The sequence below is a fragment of the Cricetulus griseus genome (assembly GCF_003668045.3).
Source record: "Cricetulus griseus strain 17A/GY chromosome 1 unlocalized genomic scaffold, alternate assembly CriGri-PICRH-1.0 chr1_0, whole genome shotgun sequence".
In the NCBI taxonomy this organism is placed as follows: domain Eukaryota; kingdom Metazoa; phylum Chordata; class Mammalia; order Rodentia; family Cricetidae; genus Cricetulus; species Cricetulus griseus.
In genome coordinates this window covers 49185997-49212072 of record NW_023276806.1, presented here as the reverse complement: position 1 = coordinate 49212072, position 26076 = coordinate 49185997, and the positions used below count along the sequence as shown (strand labels likewise).

At 44.6% G+C, this 26076-nt stretch overlaps 1 protein-coding gene and 1 non-coding gene across 2 annotated transcripts; both read right to left on the bottom strand.

Moving 5' to 3' along the window:
- Positions 1 to 6069: 6069 nt before the first annotated feature.
- On the bottom strand, positions 6070 to 6205 carry LOC113831749. Its single transcript, XR_003481345.1, has one exon. It is a non-coding gene; the product is annotated as a small nucleolar RNA SNORA70 (small nucleolar RNA).
- A 10000-nt stretch (positions 6206 to 16205) lies between these two features.
- On the bottom strand, positions 16206 to 21062 carry LOC100750644 (glutathione S-transferase Mu 7). Its single transcript, XM_027395466.2, has 8 exons — positions 20904 to 21062; positions 20583 to 20658; positions 20119 to 20183; positions 19753 to 19834; positions 19560 to 19660; positions 18358 to 18453; positions 18164 to 18274; positions 16206 to 16830 (listed from the first exon to the last, which is right to left on the bottom strand). Exons 1-8 carry the CDS (start codon positions 20937 to 20939, stop codon positions 16741 to 16743), a joined length of 657 nt encoding a protein of 218 aa, XP_027251267.1. The 5' UTR covers positions 20940 to 21062; the 3' UTR covers positions 16206 to 16740.
- Positions 21063 to 26076: the final 5014 nt, after the last annotated feature.

Sequence of the window (26076 nt, the reverse complement as noted above, 5' to 3'; positions counted from 1 at the left end):
CAAATAAATCTCCTTTGTGTTGAGAACTTGGTCTGGGGTTCCTGAACCAACACTTTTCTTTTCACTCTTAATGGTGATTCACATCTTCTGCCACTAAGCAGAAAACTTTACCAATATGTTTCTTAAAGGGATATCTGGGTTTCTAGAAATATGGGTTTCCAGAAACCTAAATACACAACTTTAGAAAAGGTCATCTGACCTGCCCATGTCCATATCCAGAAAACCCTGAAGATTCTTCCTGGAAATATCCTTCACACACCAAGGCTGCAGCATAGCCAGAGACTCCTGACTGCAGCTAGTTAGTCCAATTTTAATAAACACACTGTGAAGTGACTCTCAAATTACAACCCTTCTCTGTGTATTTCTTAATAACTCAATAGAATTGTTAGTCTAGAGATCCATTTGCCTTGTCATTCCTTCCCAGATTTATTCTTTACTGTCTAAAAGCACAAAATATCAGGCCTTAGTCATTTCTTTAGACTTCAGTCTCTTGTGAAGATTCCTATGTCCATGTAGATTAAATGAAATACTTGTATTACTTGGGTACCTAGATCCAACCAATGATCCCAGATGAGACTTGCTCTCTGACCCTTTGACACCCAACATGTGGCTCACCCTCACTGATGGAAGCAGAACTCAGCCCATCCCTAACCCCCACAGACTGCCTCAGCTAAGATCCTGGGCCTCAGACAAAGGCTGAAAAAAGGGTGACACTACTTCCAGGTCTTTTTGTACTGCCTCTCTTAAGGCATGCAGCCACTGGGAAAGACCAACCCAAGAAGTCTTTCTACGTCTGCTGTTGGCACTGGCCTGTGGACTGCTAAGTCTACAGTTCCTGTTATATAGCATTTGTTTACACAAAAGTTTGCTGCAGACCCCTGAAACAAAACAAAGCAAAAACTCAAACCAAAATAACAACATAAAACAAAACCAAAAAGTTAAGGTTCTCCCTTGTGTTACATCCCAGGAGTTTAGTTTTATGAGTAAAGAGAATGCCCCATCTAAATTCTTCTTCTGAGTGCACAAGGTTTCACACATATATCAGCAACTAGCTGAGAGTCTGGAAACTCAGTGTCCTGCCATGCTAAACCTGGGGGTCTGGGCAAAAGGTGTTTTCTCACCGACTGTTGCCTAGCCAGTGCTGTGAAACCCCCTCCCCGCTATCACCAGGCAAGTTTCACAGGTGAGCAGGTCTGTGACAGGAAGCTACTGTATTTTTGAAGGGTACTGAATGGTATCATGCATGCAGGCAAACACCATCTCTAATCTCCTGTGGCAACAAGGGTCTTTTACTGTTTTAGTCGGTCCCCAAGAGTTTGGGGTCCTAGTTGTAACTATCCTATCTACTTGGGGAATAGCTCTGGCTTCTGGTTTCTGGTTTCTGCTGACACAGCCCTCTTTACAGCTGACCTCTGCCACTTTATCTTGGATTCTGTTGCACACTGGCAATTTTTCTTTGTATTTAATGATTGCTCCAGACTTGCTGCAGATGCTTCAAATGTAATGAAGTTTTATCACCAAAATATTGTGCAGTATGGCACGGAGAGCTGACCCTGCTCCCCCCTGCCCTTTGCCCTGAGAAGAAGTGGGGGAGGAATCTCCAGGTGGTTTTCTCAGACAAATCTTACCATATTTTTAAAAAATGTATTTTAAAAACATATTCTATAATGCCTCCTTAGTATTTCTGTCTCCTAAAAACACACCATAAACTCCTTTCTCAATGAATTCACTCAAGGCTCAAGGGAGGAGAAAAAGGTTTTGACTATTTGAAATTGTTCATCTGGCTCTTGAAGGTGGGGCATGATTGTCCCTTCTTCCATGGGCGTCTTTTGAATTCCAGCTTATCTTGCTGTTTTTACTTCAATTGTCTGAGGGGTTACACAGTGTGTTGAGACTTTGTGTACAGAGGGTCAATCAGAATGGGACCAGAAAATGTGGCCAGACAAAAATGTGGGTAACAACTCTTCTTTTTTTTGTCCATCTTTTTTATTTGAATTAGAAACAAGATTGTTTTACATGACAATCCCAGTTCCCTTGTCCCTCCCATCCTCCCCTTCCACCCCCCCACCCCAAATAAAACCTTACCTATCACATATCCTTTCTGTTCCCCCTGGATGGTGAGGCCTTCCATAGGGTGTCATTAGAGTCTATCATATCCTTCGGGATAGGCTCAAGGGAGGAAAAAAAGGTTTTGACTATTTGAAATTGTTCATCTGGCTCTTGAAGGTGGGGAGTATCTTGGCTCAGGGAGTATCCCTCTATGTGGAATGGGCTCCCAAAGTCCACACCTATGCTAGGGATAAGTACTGAACTGCTACAGGACGTCCTGTAGATTTCCAAGGTTTCCTCAATGAAATCCATGTTCCTGGGGTCTGGACCACTCCCATGCTGGTATCACAGCTATCAGTCTGGGGACCAAGAGTTCCCCGATGTTCAGGTCAGTGGTTTCTGTGGGTTTCACCAGCCTGGTCTGGACCCCTTTGCTCTTCACTCATCCTTCTCTGCATCTGGATTCCACTTCAATTCAGTGATTAGTTATGGGTGTCTGCTTCTACTTCCACCAGCTACTGGATGAGGGCTATCAGGTGGCCTATAAGTTAGTCATCAATCTCATTATCAGGGAGGGCATTTAAGGAAGCCTCTCCTCTGTTGCTTAGATTGTTAGCTGGTGTCATCTTTGTAGATCTCCAGACATTTCCCTAGTGCCTGATTTCTCTATAAACCTAAAATGTCTTCCTCTATTATGGTGTCTCCATTCTTGTTTTCTTCTATTCTTCCCCCAACTCAACCTTTCTGCTCCCTCATGTCCTCTGCATCTCTGCTCTTCTTCCCTTCTCATTCTCTTAGATTCCTCCCCCCTCAATCCATGCTCTCAATTTGCTCAGGGGATCTTGACCCTTTCCCCTTCTCGAGGGGACCATGTATGTCTCTCTTAGGGTCCTCCTTGTTTCCTAGCTTCTCTGGCAGTGTGGATTGTAGGCTGGTAATCCTTTACTCTATGTCTAAAATACACATATGAGTGAGTACACACCATGTTTGTCTTTTTGTGATTGGGATACCTGGCTCAGAATGGTTTCTTCTAGTTCCATCCATTTTCCTGCAAATTTCAAGATTCCATTGTTTTTTTCTGCTGAGTAGTACTCCATTCTATAAATGTACCACATTTTCTCTATCCATTCTTCAGTTGAGGGACATCTAGCCTGCTTCCAGTTTCTGGCTGTTACAGATAGTACTGCTAAGAACATCATTGAACAGATGTCCTTGTTGTATGAATGTGCTTCTTTTGGGTGTATGCCTAAGAGTGGAATTCCTGGATCTTGTGGTAGACTGATTCCCATTTTCTTGAGTAGTTGCCATACTGATTTCCAAAGTGACTGTACAAGTTGGCACTCCCACCAGCAGTGAAGAAGTGTTCCCCTTTCTCCACATCCTCTCCAGCATAAATTGTCATTGGTGTTTTTGATTTTGGCCATTCTGACAGAGTTGTTTGATTTGCATTTCCCTGATGGCTAAGGATGTTGAACACTTTCTTATGTGTCTTTCTTAAATTCTTTTTTTTTCTTTTGGTTTTTTCAAGACAGGGTTTCTCTGTGTAGCTTTGGAGCCTATCTTGGCACTCACTCTAGAGACCAGGCTAGCCTCGAACTCACAGAGATCCTCCTGCCTCTGCCTCCTGAGTGCTGGGATTAAAGGCGTGTGCCACCAATGCCCGGCTGGATGGAATGTTCTAGAGATATCTTTTAAGTCCAATTGTGCCATAACTTCTATTAGTTCCTTTGTTTCTTTGCTAAGTTTCTGTCTGGTGTTCCTGTTCAGTGGTGAAAGTGGGGTGTTGAAGTCTCCCACTATAAGTGTGTGCGGTTTTATGTGTGATTTGAGTAATGTTTCTTTTACAAACGTGGATACCTTTGTATTTGGGGCATAAATGTTCAGAATTGAGCCTTCATCCTGATGGATTTCTCCTGTGATGAGTAGGAAGTGAACATCCTTCATCTCTTTTGATTGATTTTAGTTTAAAGTCCAATTTTTGAATATTAGGATTGCTACCCCCACTTGTTTCTTAGGTCCATTTGATTGGAAAATCTTTCCCCAACCTTTAATTCTTAGGTACCATCTGTCTTTGAAATTGAGGTGTATTTCTTGTATGCAGCAGAAGGATGGATTCTGTCTTCTTATCCATTCTGCTAATATGTGTCTTTTTGTAGGTGAGTTAAGACCATTAATGTTGAGGGATATTAATGACCATTGATTGTTCATTCTTGTTTGTTTTTTATTTGGTGATGGTGGTGAAATAATGTGTGGGATTCTATCCCTTTTTCCTTTTGGCTGTTGGTAAAGTGGGATTATCTATTGCCTATAATTTTCTGGTTGTAGTTAACTTCCTTGGGTTGCAGTTTTCCTTCCAGAACTTTCTGTAGGGCTGGGTTGGTGGATATGTATTGTTTGAATCTGGTTTTGTCAAGGAATATCTTATTTTCTCCATCTATATTGATTGAATGCTTTGCTGGGTATAGTAATCTGGGCTGGCATCCATGGTCTCTTAGTTTAGGTAGAATATCTATCCAGGACCTTCTGGCTTTCAGAGTTCCCATGGAAAAGTCAGGTGTAATTCTGATAGGTTTGCCTTTATAAGTTACTTGACCTTTTTGCATTGCTGCTCTTAATATTTTCTCTTTATTCTGTATGTTTGATGTTTGATTATTATGTGGGGAGGAGACCTTTTTTCTTTGGTTCAGTCTATTTGGTGTTCTGTAGGCTTCTTGTATTTTTCATTGGCATGTCTTTCTTTAGGTTGGGAAAGTTTTCTTCTATGATTTTGTTGAATGTTTTCTGTGCCTTTGAGTTGGATTTCTTCACCTTCTTCTATACCTATTATTCTAAGGTTTGGTCTTTTCATGGTATTCCATATTTCCTGGATATTTTGTGTTAGGGATTTGTTGGACTTAAGATTTTCTTTGATTGATGATTCATTTCCGCTAGTGTGTCTTCAACTCCTGAGATTCTCTCTTCCATCTCTTGTATTCTGTTGGTAATGCCTACAGCTGTAGTTCCTGATCGTTTACCCATCTTTTCTATTTCCAGCATTCCCTCAGATTGTGCTTTGTTTATTGTCTCTATTTCAGTTTTTAGGTCTTGAACTGTTTCCTTGAGAAATTTGTTGATACCTTGTATTTTTTGTTTTGTTTTTTTCTTCCATTTCTTTAAGGGATTTTCTCATGTCCTCTTTGAGGTCCTCTATCATTTTCATGCAGATGTTTTTAAGGTCATTATCTTCTGCTTCATCCGAATTGTGATGTTCAGGTCTTACTTGTGTATGGTTCCTAGTCTCTGGTGGTGTCATATTCTGTTGTTGAATGTGCTTTTATATTGTCCTCTTCTCATCCTTTCTTTTGGTGGGTGTAGCAGGAGTCTCTTCCTCTCCTGGTGGTTATGGGACCAAGGTTCCCTTCTGGTAGATGCAAACAGATCCAATATTCTGATGTCTGGCCTCTTCTCCGTGGATAGAGGTGGCACTGTTACCGGGGCCTCAGCAGTGTCCAGTTGTGTTGGATCTCGCTGCTGAGTTCGGATCCGGTGAGCAGATCCCTGGCCTCAGATGACTCTCATAACAATTCTTTTGATGTTTGTTTTTGTTTTGTTTTGTTTTGTTTTCAGATGGGATGTGAGCATGATTTGGTAGGGTACAGGAGAGCATTGTGGAACCCTCAGGAATGCAAGGCTCACCACCTGACCAGGGGACCACAGCTGGAGATATATTTGACCCCACAGCCACCAGTAATTAGCTGCTTCTCAGCAACCTTGTCAAAGTCATCTTCATTAAACTTGGTGAAGCCCCACTTCTCTGCGATGTGGATCTTCTGGTGGCCAGAGAGCTTGAACTTGGCTCCATGAAGAGTCTCAATCACATATTCCTTATTCTTCAGCTTGGTGGGGATGGACATGATGACCTGGCCAGTGTGAACTCTGCCACTGTGCCCTGAGGCTTTCCAAAGGCACCACGCCTACCTACCTGTCTGGAGCCTAGACTGGGAACAGTATTAAGTTCAGAGACTTGGATAACTGCCAGAAAAGTGTCTCCAAGGTCCCTTAGGGCAGCCCACCTAGGCAGCAGGCTGCATACACTACCAAGGAGGCTGCTGTTTGCAACCATTGCACACCAGGCCCCCCACTGGGAAAGGGACCTGGTCAGCTTAATTAATTGCAAGTAGTGAACAATGCTTGTGTGCAATGAGGAAACCATTTGTCTTTTACCCTGTGTTGCAAGTCCTTTGAGTTTTGACAGAGAGCATTGTTTCCTCATTGGAGAGCTTGATTCTTTTGATCCTTTAAAATATTTCTTCTTTATAAAAGCTTCCCACTATGTTCTACCTCTTAAATTTTCCACAAGTTCTCAGTCATGCCAAGCTAGTTTTCCTTTTCCAAGATTAACCTCAGGGCCTAGCATATGCTAGGCAAGTGCTCTACTAGACAGAATTCCAACTCCATCTCCTTCTTAATTGTTTGGGTCTCACATGTAAATAGTGGTTACAGTATAAGCACACCTCTGGTTTAAATTTTTGCTTCATTTTTAGAACATTACAACAACTTTGCTTTATTTTTTCCTTCTGGAGCTGAAATGAACTATGGACTCAAGAGAGAAACCAATTAGTGTCTGGGGATATATCTCAATGATAGAGAGCATACCTATGTCTGGGGATATATCTCAATGAGAGAGAACATATCTATGTCTGGGGATATATCTCAATGAGAGAACATACCTACATGGATGAGTTCCTAGGTTCAATCTCTAGCACCACCACCCAAAAAATCCCTACTTGTCAAGACATTTAAAAGACAAACCATTTGTGCATTTGTAGTAGCCGGTTTTCCAATACTTTAGCAAACCACCCAAGTTAATCAACTTAAAAAGATGAAAGATAAGAGGCAGGCGCATCTCTGTGAGTTCGAGACCAGCCTGGTCTACAAGAGCTAGTTCCAGGATAGCCTCCAACGCCACAGAGAAACCCTGTCTCGGAAAACAAAACAAAACAAAAAGATGAAAGGTGTATTTTAGGTTCAGTTTGGAATGTCCATGGTCCACAGCCCACCACTTTTGGGGCTTGCAGCAAGGCAATCCATCACAGTAGGTATATGTGGCAGAGAAAGCTACTTAACCTTATGACTGAAAGTGTGTGAAGTGTGTGTGTGTGTGTGTGTGTGTGTGTGTGTGTGTGTGTTTGAGAGAGAGAGAGAGAGAGAGAGAGAGAGAGAGAGAGAGAGAGAGAGAGAGAGAGAGAGAGAACAGAGACAACAGAGAGAACAGAGTTCCATAATCCCTTTCAGGTCATATTCCTATTCCCTAAAACTTCCCACTATGTTCTACCTCTTAAATTTTCCACAAGTTCTCAGTCATACCAAGCTAAGGACCATACCCTTAACATGTAAACCTTTGGAGAAGTCCAGATCAAAACTAAATTTAAACCAGAGAACTATAGAACTGTAAATTTAAACCAGAGAAGTGTTTTGTCTTGTTTTATTGAAACGGAATCTCACATAACCCAAAGCTAGCCTTGAACTTACTATATTCTTAAGGATGACCTTGAATTCCTGGTTCTCTTGACTCCACTTTCTGAGTACTAGGACTCTGTCCTAGTACCTGACCATATGTGACCATGCCTGGCCAGAGAAACCTTACTTCCACTTATCGTAGTTTGGATATTGAATATCTGCCTGTTAAAGGCTTAGTGCTCAGAAAGTTCTATGGGGAGGTGCTAAAACCTGTGAGAGGCAGAGCACAAGGGAGATTATTATTGCCTGGATATGAAATATCCTTCCAAAGAGGTTGTGATGCTAATGTTGTCAGCTTGACACACCTGAAGTAAGAGAACCTCAACTGAAGAATTACCTCCATCAGATTGAGCTGTGGACTTATCTGTGGGGCATTATCATGATTGTGGTTGAGGTAGAAGGGCCCAGCCCACTGGGGGTGGTCCCATCCCTAGAAAGGTTGGACTGAGCAATATAAGAAAGCTAGCTGATGATGTGAAGGTTATCTGACTGAGACATCTGTCACCCCATTGATCACCAGGGTTGATTCAGCTGATCTGGCTGGCAAGGCTGGTGTCCCCTTCCTTCCTCACTGCTCCATGAGAATCCCTCCCTAGGACAGGTCTTCAAGCAAGGGTATATGAGTAGCTGCGCTCCCCTGCTAGAACCTCTCAAGAAAGTAGCTGGGCAAGCCAGGAAGAGGGAGCCAAGTAAGCATCCCTGCACTGTGTCTGCCTCAAACTCCTGCCTTGACTTCCCGTCATGGCTTCTCTCAATGATGGGCTATATCCTGTAAGCTGAAAGAAACCTTTCTTCTCCAAGTTGCTTTTTATCACGGTGTTTATCACCATGACAACAACAGAAACCAAACTAGAATGGGTAGCATGTGTTAAAAGCTTGGTTGCCAGCTGATGGGGTATTGGGAATTAGATGCTGAGCGTTTTGACTTTATTAATGAATTGATTTCTTGGTAGATTCATAACATGGTATCATTTTTGAGAGGTGGGACCTAGCTGGAAGAAGAAGGTTCCTTAGGGGGCATGGCCTGGAAAGATCCTGGGTCCTTCCAGTCTCCTCTACTTCCTCGCCAGCACAGGCATCTTCTCTGCCACATGCTCCCTGCCATGCTGTGTTAGCCTTGCCTCGAACCCACAGCAGTGGAACCAGCTGATCATATACTGCCATCTCTGAAACTCCAAGGTAAGATAAACTCTTCTAATTAATGCTCTGTCAGATGCGAACCCAACAGGCACAGATGTCCTTCGGGAGTTTGTCTTTAAAGAGGATCATCAGATCCAGGCTCCTTCCTTTTTCTCCTTTGCTTTCTGACTGTGAGTTCTACCACACTCTCCTGCCATCATCTGCTGCAGGCCCCAAACAATGGGGCCAATAGTCCCTGCCTGGCATCTCGCAATCTGTGAGCCATAGAGGCTGCAATGAGCACGACTGCCATGGTGAGCTCTCTGGGAGCGATGGGACCTTAGAATTTGATGTTTGCTTTGTTGTTTCCATTTTGTAGAACTTACAGATACTACTATTGTGCCTTGACAATTGGGGCCCAAAAGAGCTAGCAGAATCCAAAAAACATTCAGTCTCTCTAAAGAAGATGCTGTCCACTGTTATGTTGTCAGAAAGCCCTCAAAGAAAGTAAGAAGCCCAGGACCAAATCACGCTAGATTCAGCATCTTATTATTCCATGTGTCCTGCAACACACATGCTGATGTATCGCTGTGAAGAACCAACACACTAAGAAAAACAAGGAGAAAGCGGAGGAGTATGCCAAACTTTTGTTCAAGAGAATAAAATAAGCCAAGTAAAAATAATTTTGAAAATGCCAGGAATAGATTGCCAAGAAGCATGGGCTGTCCTCGGTAAGAGCTTCCATTTCTGAGTCTGAGTCCAATCAAAACTCTTTTAAGAGTAACAAATGAATGACCAAACCTTGGGGTGGGGGTAAGCAAATGTTTTGTCTTACAAATTGAATCACAACAAAGAGAAATATACCTCTAAAAACTTACCCTATCTATCTCAGAATATTTTCAGGTACTATTAAAATTAAAAAAAAAAAAAAGGAGCAGTGAGATGGCTAAGTGGATAGAGGTATTTGCTACCAAGCTTGATGCCTGAGTTTGATCCCTTGTGATACATGGTGGAGAGAGAGCCCATCACAGTGGGTTGCCCTCTGATTCCACACACCCACTGTACCACTGTCCAAGATAAATGCTTTAAAAACATTGAAAATAAGACTGCTTTTAGCCGGGCGTTGGTGGTGCACGCCTTTAATCCCAGCACTCGGGAGCAGAGGCAAGCGGATCTCTGTGAGTTCAAGGCCGGCCTGGTCTCCAGAGAGAGTGCCAGGATAGGCTCCAAAGCTGCACAGAGAAACCCGGTCTTGAAAAAACCAAAAGAAAAAAAAAAAAAAAAAAGCTGCTTTGCTCTGAAATTCAGTGCCATCCTGCTAGGTGGTCTGTGAAATTATTGGAACCATGTGATTAAAACTGTGAGAAATCTCTTTTCTGGGAGATTTCTTCCCACTGTCTGGTGCCAGGTTTCAGCCTTTTCCTTCTCCCAGCAGGAGATTGCTAAGGAAAATTCCAGTTTCTTAGAGTTCATCATTTCAATAGTCTGAAAGTCAGATTGAGGGAAAACAAGTGTCTTATTAGAATTTACTCATTTCGGGCTGGAGAGATGGCTCAGAGGTTTAAGAGCACTGACTGCTCTTCCAGGGGTCCTGAGTTCAATTCCCAGCAACCACATGGTGGCTCACAACCATCCGTTATGAGATCTGGTGCCCTCTTCTGGTGCGCAGATATATATGGAAGCAGAATGTTGTATACATAATAAATATATAAAATCTTAAAAAAAAAAAAAAGAATTTACTCATTTCTTCCAGGCCAGTTACAACTTCACCATATAGATTCCTACGGGGAAAGGAGTTTTAAAAATGGCATTGTTAGCTTGCTCTGACCTTCAGTGACCAGCATATCAAGGAACAACTGATTTCATATAGGCACAGGAGGCAGGTTCTCATGCAGATAACACCAGTTTGGTCCAGTTCCCATACGCCTAAGAAGGAGTCAGGGCCCCTCCAGATAGTCCTTATCTGAACATCCTGGTCTTGGCCCACTCTCAATAGAGGACATGGTGATAAATGCCCTTCTTTCTTCACTCATCACATATTCTCAGCCAGCAACTTTTTGTTTTTTCCTGTCTTGGATGAAGATTTCCCATGTGGTTGTGGTGGACTGATGGCAACTGTCTCTCATGCCTTTAGCCCCTAGGCCTCGGGTGTCTGTCATTGATTGATCCTGAAGTCAAAAGACAAGACCTCCTGAGTAAATTGGGAACCTGGAGGATAGGGATGGAAGTTGGAAGGGGAGGAGGGAAGGGGAGTGGGGAAAAAGGTATAACTCAATAAAATAAATAAACAAAAGAGAAAAATGCAGCTGGGCAGGAAATTAAAAAAAAAAGAAGAAGAAGAAATTAAAACAGCCAGGGCCATAGAGATTTTGATCCAGTTCCAAATAAGAAGACCCAGAATGGTGCCACCTAGAATAGACTGTAAAGAGACTATGGAAGCATCTACGGGTGTCGTAGCTTCTCAGAGATGGGGTTGCCGCTAAGTGCTAAAACCTAGAAGCTCTTAATTCATTCCTTTAGTCAGCACATCACTGCCCAGTGCCTTGCAACATGTTACAAAGTGTAGGAATTGTACCAGAAATTAATATTATATGAGGAAAGTTTGTTCCATCTGAGAAACTAGAGAACATTCAGAAAGTGGCAGGGATCCCCCATAATCCTGTCTCATGCTGCTGGTATTTGAGTGAAAATCTCAGCAGAGTCCAGCACAGGAATGCTCAGAGCAACTGAGTTGGTTTGGAGGAAACATTCTTAGCAAGCCCTCCTCCAGGCCAGTTGTGCATTCCTGAGAATGGCTTGAAAGAGTGATGCTTACAAACACAAAAACATACAGTTTAGTGTTCAAGAAAAGACTCAGGTGGTGGTGCACACCTTTAATTCCAGCACTCATGAGACAGAGGCAGGTAAATCTCTGAGTCCTAGGCCACAGAGCAGTTCCAGGACAGCCAGGGCTACACAGAGAAACCATGTCTCAAAAAAACAAATAGGAGAGAGAGAGAGAGAGAGAGAGAGAGAGAGAGAGAGAGAGAGATCATGAAATAAAAGGCTGAAACTCTTGGGCATGTTTACTTTATCTGCTATCTATATTGCATGGCTTATTTTATAGATAAAAACAGCTTATTAAGGTATGATATGATCTAGTAGTTTCAGTTCCTTACTTATTTTTTCTTTCTTTCTTTCTTTTTTGTTTTTTTGTTTTTTTGTTTTTCAAGACAGGGTTTCTCTGTGTAGCTTTGGAGCCTATCCTGGCACTCGCTCTGGAGATCAGGCTGGCCTCAAACTCACAGAGATCCTCCTGCCTCTGCCTCCCGAGTGCTGGGATTAAAGGCATGTGCCACCAACGCCCGGCTCAGTTCCTTATTCTTTATTATAAAGAGTGTGTACATTTCATTTTATCTTACAAATCAAACACATTTTTATCTGCCTGCTTACACATAACACATAATGTATTGTGTGAAATAGACAATTTACAGAAATGTGTATCACCCATGTTCCTCTTTGTTGGGTTTTAATTAAAGGCTGATACTAACCTTCTTTGGGAAGATAAAATATGTTTCTCTCCTGATAGTAAACAAATGTTAAATGTGTGATGGACTTAAACTCCAATATTGAAATAAGATGATCAGTGTCTGTTCACCTACTGCAGTAAAATGAAGTGATCTGTGTGGTGTTTTTCTTTCTTTGTTTAGTTCTTATGTAGAAAGAGTTTTTTTTAAAAAAAAAAAACAAAAACCAAAAAAACTTCCCCTTAGAAACTAAGTTTTTGAAATCCCCTATGTCCACTAACTTTTTACAATTAAGATGGAGAAGACTTACTCTGTGATTCATGAATGGGTTGAAATATGCAATTGAATTTTAACTATTTGAGAATTTCTGGCCAGCAGGTGGAGGGCCAGACTGGACACTACCCTGGAAGAGGAGTTACCTGCAAGGAGGACCTGGAAACTGTCTTGCCCTGGGGCATCAAGTCTGCACATAAGGAAGGAGAGATGGAGAGTTGGCCGCTGGGAGAGGCTGGGCAGCCTGGTCCTCTAGAGTGCAGGGTATGGAGTAGGTGACTCTTTAGTCAGAAAACTGCCCCCTGTGCAATCTTCAGCAGCCTGTCCAAGGCCATGACAGCCCCTCATGTGACTATGGAGATGGAGGAAGTCCCACCTTGCTCAGTCTTCAAGAGAAGGAAGCAAGACTGCCTGAGCTGCTAAATGCATCTGAATTGGTAGACATGACAGGCGAGTGAGTGACAGGGAAATGATAGAAGTCTCCACTAACCCAAGACCAGAGAATCAAGAGCACAGATTTCCCAGCGCCAGAGACACATGTCCTCACTGAATAGAGATACCCATTTCATACTTTCCCAACTTTCATCAGCTCTAGGCCCTTTCATCAGCTCTAGGTCTGCCTGCCTCATCGGTCAGTATGTTTCTTTGCTGCTCAGTCTCCCTATTCACGCTCAGCTCTACTGCAAACAGCCCCACAGACCCAGCACAAGAATATCTTCACAGCTGTGTGGGCATCCAATTGTACAGTCAAGTTAAAACAAAAGATCAAGCGTCTTATTTTGTGATAGAAAGCCTGACCCTGGATATCAATTAACAACACTGATCTATAGGGCAAGATTAGATTTTAACTGTCAGCAGCTCATCTTTTAACTGTTCACCAGAAATTAGCTAAGCCCTATGAAGATGTTGGATAAACAGAGTTTTACATAAGGAGATTCATAGGCCTTGATTCATCAAGTGGAAACAGGTACACCCAGTAACAATTAAAATGAAGAACAAGTCTGCATTCCCAAGAATGAAAGGGAAAAGCATCCAAGAGTCATTATAAACTTCAAAGGTACCATGAAGTGGAACGATGGACTCCAAGTGCTTTGGTGACACAAGGGGCCACATGTCTTCCTGGTGGCACTGTAAATGTATTCATAGAACAGGCACATAATCTCTTATGACACCCCACAACTGGTCTTTCCCGGTGCCCCAAAAAGAGGGAGACAATGAGTTTAAAGGCAACCACACTGGTGTAATGAAAGCTAAAATGTTAGAGGTGCCAAGTAGCAGGAAAGGGTTAGAAAAATTGTACTTTACCTACAAGAAGGAATACTAGATAACAGCTAAGTCTCATGAATGTACATGTAAGCAGAATACTGATATGTCCCACTTTAAAATATACATACATATATATATATATATATATATATATATATATATATATACACCGCAGGGGCAGGGGGCTAGAGAATGGCTTATTGGGTAAAGTGCTCGTTATGCAAGCATGAGGACCTGAGTTCAGATTCCTTGTATCCACTTTAGTAAGCCAGGCTTGGGCTGGGCACCTGTCATCCCAGGGATGGGAGACAGAGGCAAGAGGATCCTAGGAGCTCACTCACCAGCCAAGTAGAGCTTCAGATTCAGTCGATGGCCCTGTCCCAAAGCTTAAGGTGGAGAGCAGCAGAGAAAGGCAGCCATTGTCGACCTCTGGTCTCCACATGTTCACATACAGATGTTTGCAACTAAACATACACGTGTGCACATGCATGCACACACCACACTTTCTTATGCAAGGGGTCCAAGCCAGGGCTCTATGTGTGCTACTCAGTTACTCTACTAATGAGCCCAGTCCGTGCCAATTTTTTGAGTAAAAGGTTAAATAAAGAAAGAGCAGAACCTGTAGAGTGAGCAAAGTCCTGAGTGAATGTGTATTTTTGACACAGGCACAGCTATATTGAGGACTACAAGACCTTGAATCTATGGGACTATTAGCAGAACCATCACCCGTACTTCCCAGGCTCAAAAGGAATGGCAAAGCTTTTCTTGGGAGTCAAAGTCTTTATGAGCAATTGATGAGTGTGTGCAAGGACTAGCAACTGCAGCTTCCTCCTCGTGGGTGTCCACAGCATAAGACTGCATGATTACAGTGACCTCTTATCTAGATTGGCTAACCCTACCCCCAGCCTTGTGCTGTACCTAATAAAAACAAGTTGAGGGTCTGGTAGTGGTGGCAGAACCCTACCGGACCCCACTTTCACTATACGTGTGTCTATCCTTTCTTCATTCCCTGGTTGCCCCTAGTCAGGGCTCTGGAATCCAAGCCACACTGATCCTGGCAGGAACATATGTGCACATGATTAGAGCAGGCATTATTAAAAGTCAAAAGAATCTGAAGTGATGTCGCTAAGTAGACACTGGTCAAGTCCCTACTAGGTTCAGAGCATTTTCTAGGTGGTAAACACCTAAAACACTAATGAACAAGCAGTAACTAAAATACAAGCCATTTTGCCATTATCATCCATGGACAGAAGCATGCAATAACTGTGAACAGTAAGCCATGCAATGTGTATATTTTCTGCTGATGTGCAGTTCACATGCTATAAATGTGCAGCTCTTAAGGGTATACCTGTGTAAATATGGTATCTGTATTCTTTGTGTAATTACCATTCAGATCTAGATAAGGAATGTTTCCAGCACTCCACAAGTTTCTGTCAATAAACAACCTTGCCAAAGTCAACATGCATTTGACCCAATCATACTTCCCATCTGAATGGAATGATAAAGCACACACTTTCCATGTGTGTGGATCAACATTATGTCATTGACAACGTCAGTCAACATTATATCACCGAGATTCATCCATGCTGTGGTGCAGAGCATTGCCACATGTTAAATTATGACATACTATTTCATTACATGATAATGGCTTTATATTAATAAACTGCACTTGATTTATTAATTTTCTGCTGATGAAATTGAAAACTAAGTTGTTTCCTACATTCTGGCATAAAAGTCTTTCATAGCTTTTGGAAGACAAAAGCATAACGAGACAGTCCTGGGTGAAAGGTCACTACTTGCTCAACACTAGTTGACACTGTCAACATTCCAAAGTGGTTATTCTCCCAGCAACACACAGTCCCATCACTTCATAAAGTACCAACTATGGTCAGCCTTTTGGATCTTAGCCATTCTAGTGACTCAGCACTAGGATATTACAGTGTTTACAATGACCAGTGTTTGTTGTGATTTTACAGGCTAATAGGCTACTTGGATATTCACTTTTAGGAATGCATGTTTAAGCCTTGATCTGTTTTGTAAGTTATCTTTCTAGATACATTGTTTTTGGATAAGAGGTCTTTGTTGAGCAGCCGTATTCTCCCAACCGAGCCTGACCCGAATGCCTACCCATAAAGTAACTCAGTCTGGTACCGGGGATGTGAATCATTGAGATCCTGAACAAATCCGCTAGGGGCTTACTCTTCAGTGTGGTTTTAAACTGATTTGGGAGTAAGAGCATAATACAAGTGAAGAAGTGGTGATGGAGGAATCTGAGAAGACAAAGTTTTACATTAACAATGTCTATAAAAGAATGCCACATGGCCATATGAAGTGACACAAAAGCCACACTGGCTTTTGACTTAGAGACCTCAGAAGGACCAAAGAGATGGCCTTCCGCACTGAAGATCGTCTACAAGGGAGTAGACGATCCCCTGGAATCAGGCTTCTCATCAGTTGTTTGTTGTCGTGACAAAATACCAAACAAAAGCGACCTAAGGGGAGAATGATTTATTCTGGTTCAGGAGATACAGTTCAAAGTAGCAGGGAAGGCAAGCAGGAGAGGCGAGTCACAGATGCAGGGATGATGCTCCTTTACAGCACATCTTTGCTTATATCTTCTTGTATCAGGAAACAGAGAGTAAGCAAAAGAAGTCCTTGACTACAATGATCAAAGTCTATGCTCCTAGAAACCTCCTGCCTCCAGATAGACCCCCACCTGCCAGAGAGCCCATAATTGTTCAAAATAGCCATCATTTAGGAACCAAGTATCCAGACATGAGAGCCTGTAAGAGGCACTTTAGCTTTAGAAGGGTATGGAAAGGAGTTGCTGGGACTTTAAAGAGCCTCTGCATGGAGGATTGGATGAGCAAAAAGAGGGAGCTGGTGAGGCTTGGGGTCTGGAACGGGATGGAAAGAAAGGAGAAGGAAAAGGTGGCTCTGGGCTGCAGTGGTCCTGGCTGCTCCTCAAGGCTCCCTGCAAACCAAGGGAACCTGGCATCTTAATCATACATCCTACCCTGCCAAGGCCCTACTTGTTGCCCCAAGTGGCCATCTTTGTGAACACAGGTCTCGGGAGGAAGCGGCTGGTCTTCATGTAGTCAGAGATCTTCTTCAGGCCCTGTGAGTGACAAGGATAGGGCAGGAGCTCAGGTCAGCATCCTGCCAGGATAAGCAGCCACACATACCCCCCATCTCGAGGAACAGCTTTCCCTGTAGGCGCTAATATTAGAGTTCTGAATAGGGAACTATTCAGCTTCCTATAAAAACTCTGGGCAATGGGCTTTGTACCCATATAGAATATATATATATATATATATATATTATATATATATATTATATATATTCAGAAAACCTACTTGATCTTCCAAGATCAGTCTTACTGTACCTACATCTCAGCAAAAGCCAAGGTCAGAGGGGTTAGGTGGCTCCCTCCTGTTCACACAGCTAGTCCATGGGACAGGACTTGAGTCAGTTTGTCTCTAGGGCTCCCATTCTATGTCCTCAGTCCCCCCCCCCCGTCCTCCTGCAGGACACCCTGCCACTCCCTGTCTTCACAGACTTCCTCCTGGATGGTTTACACAGAAACTACCAGTTATAAGACAAGGAGGTCCAGAACAGACCAGTGCAGCAGAACAGAGAGCCCAGACCTCATCCAGTGACCTGGCAAATCCTGGATGAAATGAACAAAAGGAAGAGAGGCAGCTTGGGCTGCTGAGCCAGCCCTAAGAACTCCTGAAAGTAGAGGTCCAACCTGTTGTATTCAGGACCTCAGGCTGATCCCACTCTGCCCAAGCTGCCTCATATCCAGCCCCGTGACAGAGGACCATGCAAAGAGATACCCAGTGTGTTTTGTTCCATCTTACCAGGAGAGCCTGCTCAGATAATTCCTGCAGCGTTCAGAGGCCTAGAGCTGACTGTTACCAAGGAGGCAGGTGCAGCAGGCCTTGGGCTGCAGCCCTCAGCTCTTCCATCCTTCCCTACCATAGCCACACCAGCTCTGGCACGCTCAAAGGCTATTGTATCAGGACCACAGCCAGAGTTGGTACAAACTAACAAGAGAAGATGTATTACTTGCCATAAGGGGATTCCAGACTACAAACTTGTCCTTCTACTGCCTGCAGTTGCCAAGTCTCTGAAAGAATATATTCTGTGGATGTTAAGGAGACCCTGGGGGACCCATGACCGGCTGTGCAGTGAGAGCCAAGCTTCCCTCTATAGCCTCTATAGTCTGTTTCCTTATCTATCCAATGGGACTCACAATACAATGTGCCCTGTAAGTTGATCACACTGATACATTTTACCGAAAAGATAAAAGATGCTAAGCACAGGTCCTGCCAGAGAGCAAGCACCCAGTAAATGTTACTGTTCTGATGTTTTTATTTGAGTTCAGGACTAAGGACCTGCCAGGGAAAGGAAGGCCATCCAAGAAGAAAGAGAATTAGGAGCATCACCTCAAAGCGTGATATGAAGTCCTTCAGGTTTGGGAACTCTTCCAGGCACTTGGGTTCAAATACTTGATTCCTCTCAAGAACATCATAAGCGATGAAATCCACAAAGGTGATCTGCAGGAAGCTGACAGTGAGTGTGCTGGAATCTGGTAGCTTGGGAAGATCAGCAAATCCTCCTTCCCAACCCCTCTGTTTACCTTGTCCCCTGCAAACCACGGCCGCTTGCCCAGGAACTCGGAGTAGAGCCTCATCATTCCCGGGAGTTGCTCCAGGTACCCTGGCTTCAGCTTCTCCTACAGCAGAAAACACTGTGACCACCCTCAGTCCCAAGATTCTGGCATAGGCCTGGCTCACAGGGCTGCGGAGGCCCCACCTGGGCAGAGGTGCAGTCACCTTCCCCAGATGGGGCCTGGGCTAATCCAGACTTTAATTTATTATGTCACCACTGATTAGATCCTATAGGCACCAGCTCCAATATCAGAAGTGATGAGAAGCCATACAGGAATACTCTGTCCCTGAGACTCACCACCGATGTTCAGAACCACTCTTGTGGGTCACACTCGGGACTGTGTGGGCAGGCTCTGGACTCAGATGTTATGCAGAGTCAAAGAAGCAAACAACTAAAGCACTCTGGAAAAGAAGTTGAATGTTCTACATAGTAAAGTGACAGGAGAAAGATAGGACCTTGGTGCACTTTCAAAAAAAAAAAAAAGATTAAGTGAGTGTGAGGGGGTGAAAGGAAAGAAGGAGACAGTTGATTGGCTATGAATTGCCTACTGGGAACATCTGCTTATCACTGTGGGCATCGGGATATGGCTCTGGGAATCTGGTTGGGAAGTGTCCCCAGGTAATGACACCCTTCTATTTCCAGACTGCACCACTTTTTCTCATTGTTTGAGTGTGGACTGTAGAAGCAGTGATGATGTAAAGTCAAGTGGAAGACATAACCCAGCGGGGAAATGGGTGGTCAGAGCTGAAGGATTCTAAACAGTCTTTACTACCCAGGTGCTGATGCTCAACTGTGGAACATTTCTTCTGGTTACTAAAGGCAGTAAAGTTCACTGGGGGTTTCACCTGACAAGACGCTGAGGTTTGAGGGTCACTCTGGGGGCAGCGTGTGTGTGTGTGTGTGTGCTCGCACACGCGCGCGCGCGCCCTCATGAAAGGGTTGGTTTAAGGGTTGGTTTTGTTTTGGTAGTTTTGATTTTGAGATAACCAGGAATGCCTTAAACAGTCCCATCTCAGCCACCAGACTGTGCCACATGACTGCTGCAGTCCAGAACACCATTTCTAGGTGAGCAGTGCTACAAAGTTTAGATGTTAAACACACAGAACAGATGAAAAGGTAAGGGTACAAGCTCCTGTCCCCCCACCTCATCCAGCCCAGAGTAGGACTCACAAAGTCAGGGTTATAGCAAAGCCTGGCCAGCACCATGCGGTTGTCCATAAGTTGATTCTCCAAAATATCCACACGAATTCTCTCCTCTTCCGTCTCCCCACCTGCAACACGCACAGCACAGACTCACTCTCAGCATCCCACCCCAGCCAAAGAGGATAACCACCATCCCCACTGTGCAGCCAGCCCCACTCACACAGGTTGTGCTTTCGGCCAAGGTAACGAAGAATGGCATTGCTCTGGGTGATCTTGTGTGACCCATCAATTAAGTAGGGCAGCTGGATAGGCAAGCAGGATAGTCAGGTGGGATATGAGGTCCCAGCGTCCCTTACTTGGTTGAGGACAGACATGGGGCCTGACACTCAGTGTACTGGGCATGGGAAACTTTCCATGAACACAATGCACACTGAATGGAAGAGCTGGAACACAGCCTATCTCAGAAAGATGGTGTGAACAACCAGGGATAGGTGGATGAGAGCAGAAGGACTGGTCCCAGACCTCCTGATCTGTACAAAATAGGGACATCACCACCTTCCCCAAGCCTCCCCTTCCATGAACGTACATTGGGAAAGTCCAGGCCCAGCTTGAACTTCTCGTTCAGCCATTGGCTTTGGTCATAGTCAGGAGCTGTGGTGGACAAGATAATATGAAATCAAAGGATCCATGTGTTCAGTCACCTTTCCCAAGACCCTCCCAAGGCATCTAAGGCAGTAGACCTGCAAGCCAGTCTCACCCTGCAAGCTTAAGGATGTTTGTAAGGTCTGTGGGCTCCTTCATCACTAAAGCTTACAATAGATTTAGCCAAGAGTGAAGGGAATGGAATCCAATTACATATACAGAGGACCCTCTAATCTTCCCTTAGCATCTTCCATTGTTAGAGCAAACTACACAATGAAGGGTTCTGAAAGGGGCACAGTCTAGGTCCAAAAAGAAGAGGCAGAGCTGAGCAACAAGGGGACTAGATGTGGGTTGTTGGGCGTCAATGGGCAGGAGTTGACGGGGATCTGACTAGGAAGGTGCAATCACCGTCGCCCATAGTGTATCTCTTCTCCTCATAGCTTGAGTCTGTGTACTCCAGGAGCAGGCGGATGGCATGAGCCAGCTGTGAGAAAGGACCAGAGAAGATGAGATTCTTTACCCCCTCCAGATGAGTTCCCACCTCCCTGCCCTAATTTTGCCATCTCCATGCGCGAGCACGCAGGCGCGCGTGCACAAACACACACACACACACACACACACACACACACACACACACACACACACACACACTTCCTCAGCAAGCCCATCTACTGCGTGTAGCCTTACCCCTCCTCCAAGTCCTACTCTCCATTCGCATCCCTCACTCACCCCGCGGATGTCCCAGTAACCCAGTGTCATGGGCATGATTCTGTGGTCTGAAAGGACAGCCTCAGTGTCAGACTAGCCTGGACTTTCTGAGAGCCGCCAGGAATGGAGAGACCGGGACTTGGCTTTGTCAGGTCTTCAGACCGCCCTTCCCCACCCCCAGTTTCGACCAATGCTGGAGTCCTGGGGGCGGGCCAGGCCCACCCCGCAGGGACAGGGATGGGTGAGAGCCAATGCAGCTTGAGCTCAGACGGTACGTGGTGACTTGGCTGTGCGCCTAAAGCAAAAGGCGGGGCTGGGCTTGCCTGCTCCTGACTGTGGCTCCGCTCCCCTTTTGCTGTGGGGCTGCTGTTATCTACCCTTGAGTCTAGATGTCAGTAGCACAGTGATGACAATTCAGAATGCCTGGGACCTTGACAAATGTGTCCTGAGGGCAAAATTATCTCTTGTATTGTGAATACGAGAAAAATGAGGAACTGGAAAACATGATAACATAAATGCACTCATATGCACAAGATAAGTCTTTTTTAAAAATTTTTTATTTTATTTTTCGAGACAGTGTTTCTCTGTGGCTTTGGAGGCTGTCCTGGAACTACTCTGGAGACCAGGCTGGCCTCGAACTCACAGAGATCCGCCTGCCTCTGCCTCCCAAGTGCTGAGATTAAAGGCGTGCACCACCACTGGACAAGATAAGTCTTTCTAATGGAACTTCAACTAAGGTGTGTGTGTGTGTGTGTGTGTGTGTGTGTGTCCTGGGTCAAGTGGTAAATGTATCTAATTTTTCTGTTTTTTAATTTGATATAATATTAGAGTTTAAGAAAATTCATAAAAGGAAAAGTACACACTTATCTTCCATGCACCCTAGTTGCCCCCTTGTTCAGATGCTCTCCTCCAATCTTGACCCTCCCTAGTCCCCCAGTCCTCCCAGCACAAGTACAAAAGCTTATAACCAAGATCCTATTTTCTTTGTCTCCACCATCACCCTGGGGGTGAGTCAGACTCCGAAGGAGCAGTGATTTATAATCCTCTCTATTGCATAACTTCCAGCCAGGCCATGCATGTGGACCTGTAATTTATGACACTTGATGGAACACGTGTCTCTTTACAATGCTTGAAAACCTTGCCCCAAATTCCTGAGGAACGAGTGTTCTTTGTCTTATGTTTCTTCTTTCTCCTTTTAGATGGCTTCAGAGACTGGCCTTGGGACTCTGGGTAACTCAGGCTGGTCATGAATTATCTTCTTTTCTGCTGCCTCAGCTCCCAAGTGCTGAGATTAAGGGAATGCAGCACCATGCCTGTCTCTCCCAGAATGCACCACCAACTCACTCCAATCTTGATAAAAAAAAAAAAAAAAAAAAAAACATGTTTTGTGTTTGTGTTGCTTTTGAGTGTGTTTTAAAAAATGTAGCTGAAGAAGAGGAGACTTTCCCTAGTTTGTGAAATCATGGTGTTTTTTTTTTTTCAGACTTGACTTTTATTAACTTGCAAATCTCAGTAACACTGTGGCATGAACAAATTCTAGCCACAGAAGGTGCCCTTCATGTTCTAGAGACCCTATGAAGGCCTCCTGCTCTAGTGGTACCCTTCTTAGTCCTCTAGAATTCCTGTGAACCAGACACTATTAGAGTCATCAAGCAGTCCTTAGAGGCAATGGGTGAAAGCTGGTAAGTATGACAGCCAAAGCAAGTGTGACTCAAGCTTTATGGGGACCACACAGAGCCATGCAGGGACTTCACTGAGAATACTTCTTCAGGTAACACAGGGATACTCCAGGTGACACAGCCATACTGCAGGTGATCACTAGAGAGGATGGGGTGGACCGACCAGGCTCCTCAGCACAGCACAGCCACTGCCAGACAAGAGAGGCAGGCCAGCCTCAGGGATAGTCACTTCAGGAGGTCACTTTGTTAGAGGAAAAGAAGAAGCTGAGCCTTTAAAAGGCAAGAATGGGACAGGGATCAGGGAATAAAAAGGAGGGCAGGTGAGATCTTGTGGTCAGGAAGAGGAAGGAAGGTGAGAAAGAAAGAGAAAATGGGGCCAGGGTGACTGGGGAATGGCTGCTACCGAGGGCCCCCAACATCATAAGGAGAATGAATCCCATCTCTTGTCCCGTTGCGGTCCCAGTTGTTGCCCCAAGCATCCTTAGCTAGCAGCCATCTTTGTGGGCACAGGTCTGGGAGAAGCAACTGGTCTTCACGCAGGGAGGGATGTGTTCCAGGCCCTGTGAGTGAGGAGATAACAGGAGCGCAAGCAAGCCTGTGTTCCCACGGGGTCTCAAGTAGCTCTACTCTATGAACAACCTTTCCCTGTGGGCGCTAATGCAGGTTCTCTGGAATGCGAATTCTTCAATTTCCTGTAAAAAAAAAAGGGGGGGGGGAGGCTGGAGGCGAGTCTTATACACTAGAGATTCAGACAACTCTCTTAATAATCCTGCAGGCTCTATCTAACCATGACTAGCTAAAGCTATCAGCAAGAGTCGGGCAGGTGGGGTTAGGTGGTTTCCTCCTGCTCACACAGCTGGTCCCTGGAACAGGGCCGGAATCAGCCTGGCTCTAGGGCTCCCATTCTGTGCCCTCTTTGCCCAGTGCCCTCCTCCCTATCTTTACAGACTTCCTCCTGGATGGTTTACACAGAAACTACCAGTTATAAGACAAGGAGGTCCAGAACAGACCAGTGCAGCAGAACAGAGAGCCCAGACCTCATCCAGTGACCTGGCAAATCCTGGATGAAATGAACAAAAGGAAGAGAGGCAGCTTGGGCTGCTGAGCCAGCCCTAAGAACTCCTGAAAGTAGAGGTCCAACCTGTTGTATGCAGGACCTCAGGCTGATCTCACTCTGCCCAAGCTGCCTCATATCTAGCCCCGCTACAGAGGATCATCAAAGAGACACCGGGTGTGTTTTGTTCCATCTTACCAGGAGAGCCTGCTCAGATAATTCCTACAGTGTTCAGAGGCCTAGAGCTGACTGTTACCAAGGAGGCAGGTGCAGCAGGCCTTGGGCTGCTGTCCTGAGCTCTCCAGTCCATGCCTCCCGTAACCATGCCAATATTTGCACAATCACTAAGGCTATTCCTGTCAGAGCCAGAGCCAAAGAGAATCTGAGAAAGCAGAATATTGGATGGAGAGATGACTCCAGGCCATAAACTATTGTGCCGATGCCTCTAGTACCCAAGTCTCTGTACATATCAAGTGGACTCTGGAGGACCCATGATTGGCTGTGAAGTGAAGGCTACTGTGACAGCCCATGGTCAGGTGATGCCATCACTTGTAAGCCTCTCACTCTCTGTTGTATTTAGTCGTTGGATGAAGGGTCATCCTTGCATGGCTCACTGTGCTGCATACAAAGGAAACCACTGAGTACCAATGAAAATAAGTGCATAACTTTACCTTTCAGATACAAAATAAGACACCCAGAGAATAAAGGGAGAAAAGCTTGAGAGTAAAGGAAACTGCCCTATTTGATTTCAGTGTGAAAATCTTCCAACTAGGAGGCTAGAGAGATGGTTCAGTGGTTAAGAGTGATTGCTACAGAACCATGAGGACCTGAATTCTGATCCCAGTATCCATGTAACAAGCTGGGTGTAGGCTCATGCCTAGCATTAATGAGTGGAGACAAGAGGATGGCTGGAGTTCACTGACTAAAAGTCCATCTGAAAACCATGAGCTGAACTACTAGGTTCACACAGAGATTCTGCCTCAAAGGAATGAAGTGGAAAGTGCTGAGGAGCCCTGATGACCTCCCATGCCCCTGTGCATCCATGGAAGACACACACACACACACACACACACACACACACACACACAGAGAGAGAGAGAGAGAGAGAGAGAGAGAGAGAGAGAGAGAGAGAGAGAGAGAGAGAAATTCTTCCAACTGGGCTCCTACATGTCTACTCAATCTACCAACTATATCCCTTGAGTCTCAATGCTTCTCCAGTTGGGGATACACATCAAAAAGGTATTCTGTAGAGGGAAAACGGATACTGTCTGTCTTGTGAACCTATGCCTAGCTTGTCCCCCACAATGTGCAACCAGCACCATTCACACATGCTGTTCTTAGTACAATGTAGCACAAGATGGCATTATTTTAGGTGATCTTGGGACCGGCCATAGCAAACTGTACCTCAACCATGGGATGTACCTGGCCTCTGCCTCACCTGCATAGGGGGAACTGCCTGCTTTGATCTGGATTTGTTTTCTCTCTCTTTTTCCCATACTTGAAATGTAACTTCATCTAAGGACAGGAGTGTGGGACAGAGAGCAGAGGCAGGGAGCTTATCTCTCCCTCCCCCAAAGGCCCTTCCAGATAGCATAGCCCTGAACAGAGGACTACAAGTGACCACTGTCCTATCACAAATTAACTATACCCTTTGTTCTTTCAGAAGCCCTTATCCAGAAATGTCCTTGGGACTTCTCAACAAGAAATACAAAAAACACACAATCTCTCTTAGGTGGTATCAGTAGGCCTTGAACCCATTTTCTCCTGTAACATCACAAAGGGGAACACCCCAGGGAATGGAGAGACCAAAGATGAAGAGAGGCTGAGACCCTGAAAGATTCCATGGAGCAGAGCTGCCCAATCACCTGGACTTTCCCTGTAAGAGAAGATGAACTGGGGACAGGTCCTTGCAGAGGTAGTCTTGAGACCCTTCAAATCACACTGTCTTTCTCTATCTACCTACAAGTGAGACCAGTCTCTACCATATGCTCTGACAATCATAATATTCTGCCTAAGCATGTGGGGCCACACACACACACACACACACACACACACACACATACACACACACACACACACACACACACATACACACACACACACACACACACACAAAATATATACATATGTGTGTGTATTCATGAACTTCAAATTACTTTGAGTATGTATCAAGAAAAGGAAGTAGCATATCATATAGTAATTTTTAAATGATTTTATTTATTTATTATGTACACAACATTCTGCCTCCATGCAAATCTGCACACCAGAAGAGGGCACCAGATCTCATAACGGATGGTTGTGAGCCACCATGTGCTTGCTGGGAATTGAACTCAGGAATCCTGGAAGAGCAGCCACTGCTCTTAATCTCTGAGCCATCTCTCCAGCCCCATATAGTACTTTTTTTTAAGAAACAAATTCTAACAGTCTAATTTCCACAGTAGCTGTAGCATTTTATATTCCT

Coding starts and splice junctions, on each gene's coding strand:
- LOC100750644 (XM_027395466.2), bottom strand. CDS start 20,939: ATGCCCATGACACTGGGTTACTGGGACATCCGCGGG. Junction 20,184..20,582: donor GAGATACACTATGGGCGACG/GTGATTGCACCT, acceptor TGTCCACCACAG/CTCCTGACTATGACCAAAGC. Junction 16,831..18,163: donor ACTTCATATCACGCTTTGAG/GTGATGCTCCTA, acceptor TGTCACTCACAG/GGCCTGAAGAAGATCTCTGA.